Source organism: Sipha flava, unplaced genomic scaffold (assembly GCF_003268045.1).
Source record: "Sipha flava isolate LNK unplaced genomic scaffold, YSA_version1 246_pilon_pilon, whole genome shotgun sequence".
Taxonomy (NCBI): Eukaryota; Metazoa; Arthropoda; class Insecta; order Hemiptera; family Aphididae; genus Sipha; species Sipha flava.
Window position 1 is genome coordinate 1 of NW_020272894.1, and position 5,173 is coordinate 5,173.

The window sequence follows — 5,173 nt, forward strand, 5'->3', positions numbered from 1 at the left end:
TATAATTTATGGGTAGACCCACCTATTAAATTTTTATCACCACCATTGTCGCAGTAAAACATAGACCATATTTTTATCATGAAGATTGAAAAAGATGAAATCTTATTTAATATGCACTATTAAATATTAAGTGCTATATTAATAATTTAATAATGTATACCTAATAATATAGTAATATAATGTAAAATACAATAAAACATATTGAACCATATGAAATATGTGTTACCTTATTAATATAACCATTTACTCATTTATTGAATATGTATGTATAAGGAATTATGTAGACCACATTTCTGATCATAAAAATATTTGAATCTACAAAATATTTGTTGTAGTATTTGTAGGTACATAGAAAAAATGTATTTATATGTATAAATGATTATTTCAATGAAAATAATAATATCTTATAATATTTAACAATATAAATTTATTGCACATAATAGAAACCTAAGTATAACTAAGTATATATTATAATATTGTAGGTAGTTTTATTAAAATAGTAATTTTGCAAGTGCAGAGCTATTGGATGCAAACATATTAATTACAATTCCAACATCAATAGGTACATCTAACTCACATGAAATTATCATTATACTTCAAGTCTCTCATCATTCATCGTTGAACGTAAGCGATTTTTAATTAGTTTAAGCTTTGAAAATGCGCGTTCTGGAGAGGCACTAGATACCGGCAATGCACAGTGGTCCATAAAAAAAAAAAGTTGGAAAAAAATATTTTCATGGTGATTTTTATTATATTTTGATTTAAGCAAATAATAAAAAGTATTTAATATTTTATTTCATTGTTATTTACAGTAAATTAATTACGAATTAGTTTTTTATATATTAATCTACATTTTAATATACAAATGTTCACAATATGCTAGTTGTTTTCAATTTAATTATTCGTACTCCATAAATTCGTCTTCACTATTTTCCTCATTAATGTAAAAATCCTCTTTATTTTCTCCTACAATACATACAAGCAGTTTTGCTTCATCGCATAATCTGGTTGATTTTTTATTGCTAATTTTTCTTCTACTCGAAATAAGTGGATCTGATGAAATGAGCAAGTTATTAAATAAATCTTCCATTGTATGTTTTCTGGATATTTTTCTTGTGTTATTTTCCCTAAACCTCTTCATATCCTTATTCCTAGCTTCCTGTGCTTCTTCTGATAATAAACCGATTGGCAATATGGCATTTTCAACAATTTGTGTTTCGTGAATCAAAATTTTGTGAACGGATGCTGGTAGATAAAACCATGGATATTTACTAATGAATAATTGAGCTGTCTCAAATGTATAATTATTGAATTCAACTCCTAAAATAATATAAAGAAAACTAATATTTTTTAAATGGTTATGCATTCATTACCTATTTATTAATTATTTTATTAAGCTAGTAGAATACCTAAGATACTATTTTAAATGACATTATTTTGTTTTATATTACCTTTAATTTTTTCACCTGATGATATAACTTCAAGTATAACTTTGAATCGTACTATGATATTTTTATCAACACCGGTTATAGAAGATGATACGTCTGGATTAGAAAAAAATCGTCTGGCCGTGTTACCATCATTAGTCGTGCCACTTCCTCCAGGACGAGGTTGATCAATCAACAGACCCAATTCTTGTCTAAACTTAGTTTGTATTTCATTTTTCTTTTTCTTTAACATTTCTTGGTCATCTCCCCGTGCTTGCCATTTTTTAAAACCTAATCGATACGCAACATGAATGAGGCATTCAAAAAACCTTATCCAAGCATGCAAGGATGATAAACCAAATGACAGTGTTGATGGATCAATTGGACGTTGTTTTATCGTATTTAAATTGTTCATATCTTTTGGCCCTGCACCACATATATAACATTTTTGTGCCGACTTATTATCTGATATAGCATTACATACTTTTCCATCGATCATAGTTAACACAAGCTCATGTTTTACTGATACAAAACCGTCATTTCCCAAATTAACTATTGAAGATACCAAGTTTTGAATTTGATTCGATATATTTGATACTTCGTTTTGTATCAATTCGGTCGTTTCTTTTTGAAATTGTATATGAATTGGTCGGCAGTATTTGGTTGAAGATGTTCTTGGATTTTTCCAAATAAATTCTTTTAATACCTCTTTTGATTCACCTGAATACATAATAATTTGAATTGGAACGAAAGACGTCAAAAAAATATTGCTATCACTCGCACTCTGGACATCATTAAATTTTTGTTTATATTGGGCCAGCCCTGATGACCCGTCCAATCCCCACTTACTAAGCAAAACAACTGTATTATTTTTAAATTCGTATGCTGATAAATTTTCAATAGACTGAAATATTCGTTGTACAGTATGGTTCAATAACGATTGCAGAGTTGCTTCCGCAGATATTTCTGTAATTAATACTTGGTCTTTTTTGGGATAACATTGGGACTTCGCTTCGAGTATTTTATTGTATGCAGGATATATATTTGCATTTCTCTGTTTTGCCTGTAATCGTATTAATGTGTACTGTGATTTGGTGAGTTTAGCATCTATAATTAATGCCAATGCATCTTCTTCAGAATACATTTGAACTGGTTTAACATTTTGAAATGCAGTATACGCCCTTTGAATGTTCAAAGCACGAGTAGGAGTAGTAGACGTCGCTTCTTTTAATAATTTAGCAGCATCGACATTTCCGGTTTCTTTTAAACTTAACTGTGCCGCATAAACAAGTTCTTCTGTTGAGTTCGACGTACGCAATGTCTGGGTTTTATGCCTTTTTGTCTTGTCACACGCTTTAGAAAAAAGCACCTTTGGTCGTCCTACGTGGGACATTGGTAAACTTTTTGAAACTTCAGAAAAAATAAATTTTTTGTTTAGCCACGTTTCAAAAATTGTGTCAAACCGATTTTTCGTTCTATTGCATTTCTGCCATCGTTTATCAAATTCGTTCATAAAAATATGCAATTTTTTTTTCAAATCACTTTGATAATTTTCAGATTGCTCTTTCACATAATCCACTTTACATAGAACAAAATCATAGAGGGCCTCAACTTTATAATTTTTGTTAGATTTTAAATCTAATATTTTGAAGTATAAATCTCGGTGTGTTAATTTTGACTCCATTTCATTCAACAAATTCTAAACAAAAATTATTTATAAAAAATTGGGCAAATACGGGCAGCTGGAAATTATGAAATCTTATTTAGGACAAATTATAGAATTATACTTAACCTACGCTCTCACACTACTTCACGCTACTTTTTTTAAAAACTACGACTATTTTAGATTTTTATGTACAATAAAAACGTATTTTAAATATAATTTAACTAATTAAAATAATATGTTCTAGGTAAATAAAAATATAAATTTTAGTAAATTTATTTTCCTTACCTTATAAGCTTTCCACTGGTACCAAATATGTCGATTAAATATTAAATATCTTCGAACAAATGTCGGGAAGAAATGAGTACTTAGAGTTTTGTGAGTGTACGAAAAATACTATATCTTGTTATCGCAAACATTAAGCGATGTATTATCTTCACTAAAAGTGGTTCTATTAAACTAATAGCTATTAGATTAAATGTTCATTCTCATATAGAATACAAATCAACTTTTAAAAATAGTTAATTCCAATAATCATTTTCAACATTTTTTCCTTTTTTTTTAATTTTTTGACCACTGTGCAATGTCACAGTTATGCTTAAAGCAGTATACATGTGAGGAAAGATTTCTTTTATACCAAACGACCGGCATATTTTGAAAATGTTTCCTATTGATTCACAATTTTCTTTCTTTTTATTTTGACTAAGTATATTATTAGGTTCTTCATCACTTTCTTCAAATTCCTCTTCGGATTCATTTAAAAATGCATCATTGTGTAGTTTTTGAGGTAAAATCATTATTTCTTCAAACTGAGAATAATAACTAGCAAATTGAATGTATTCTTTTTGTAGTGTATTCAATTCAACAAAATGACTGTAAACATTACAAAATGCTTTAAAAGCATCATCTGAGATATAAGATGTCTTAGCTACTTCTTCAAGTCTTTTGTGTGAAAACAGAGCCAAATCTTTAAATAAAGGTACTGAATGGTCATTAAATCTATCTGATATTTGTGTTAATACAATATCAATGATTGTAAAGTAGACATTAATTTTAAAACTTTGGATTGGGTCAATTATAGGCTCATCAGATAATATTTCTCCAGCTCTAATTTTTGCACGGCGCACACGTTTTGATGGTAAAGGAATAAATGTTATATCTTCTTTAGATTCAATGAAATTTTCTTTTCTTCTAGTAATTTTTTGAATTCTTCATCACATCGGAACTTTTCAATTTTTTCAAGACAATTTTGCATATAGTTTATAACAGCCAATAAATCAATGTCTACTGTTTGAAGACATTTACTAAGAATACTTGTGGTATCAAAAATATTTTTAAAGTATAGGGCAGTCAGCAAAAATCGTTCTTGAAACAAATAATGAAGTAAACCTTCAGCCTGCACACTTGATACTCTATCCGTTGTAGAGTCATTTATTAATTCATCTAAAGCATCAACTATCGCTTCATAAGTATAAAAAAACAGTCATAAGAGCACTTGAATGAGACGACCAACGTGTAGTTTCAATTCGTTTAAGCCTGCGTAAAGGTTTTCCTGGATATCTCAATTGCTGATGTTTATTGAAGCAATGTGTACATTTCTTACTGCTTCCCATGTAACTGTATAATATTTCTAAATTTCCAAAAATATCTCGAGCTTCTAAGCAACAACTAACCACATCTACGATAACTAAATTAAAACGGTGAGCTCAACACCAAACATACGTGGCACTCAGGTTTTGCTGTTTTATCAAAGCCTGAAGACCGTTATAAGAGCCTCGCTAAGATGTTGCACAATCATAAGACTGTCCAATCAGATTGGTTTTCCAATTTAAATTCATTCCTGAATATATCCTATAAAAAGAAAATAAGATTATCGAGTTTGATAAAAATGATTTAAGATATTAATTATTGTGATATTTTTTTAGATTAATTTTTATAATAGAAATTCTACAGTTTTGGAGATTTATATATTTAGTTTATTGTTATAATTTATATTGCGCTACCTCTAACTGGGTAGTAGTTAAAACTGTACAAGGACGAAAATCTTTACTAAAAAACCAATTTTTCTTTGAAAAAATATACA

At 28.7% G+C, this 5,173-nt stretch overlaps 1 protein-coding gene across 1 annotated transcript; it reads right to left on the reverse strand.

Moving 5' to 3' along the window:
* Window positions 1-874: 874 nt before the first annotated feature.
* LOC112684234 lies at window positions 875-3,452 on the reverse strand. Its single transcript, XM_025555634.1, has 3 exons — window positions 3,379-3,452; window positions 1,452-3,126; window positions 875-1,320 (listed from the first exon to the last, which is right to left on the reverse strand). The coding sequence occupies exons 2-3, from the start codon at window positions 3,109-3,111 to the stop codon at window positions 899-901; spliced, it is 2,082 nt and encodes a 693-aa protein (XP_025411419.1). The 5' UTR covers window positions 3,112-3,126; window positions 3,379-3,452; the 3' UTR covers window positions 875-898.
* Between the last annotated feature and the right edge of the window lie 1,721 nt (window positions 3,453-5,173).

Coding starts and splice junctions, on each gene's coding strand:
- LOC112684234 (XM_025555634.1), bottom strand. CDS start 3,111: ATGGAGTCAAAATTAACACACCGAGATTTATACTTCAAAATATTAGAT. Junction 1,321..1,451: donor ATCAGGTGAAAAAATTAAAG/GTAATATAAAAC, acceptor ATATTATTTTAG/GAGTTGAATTCAATAATTAT.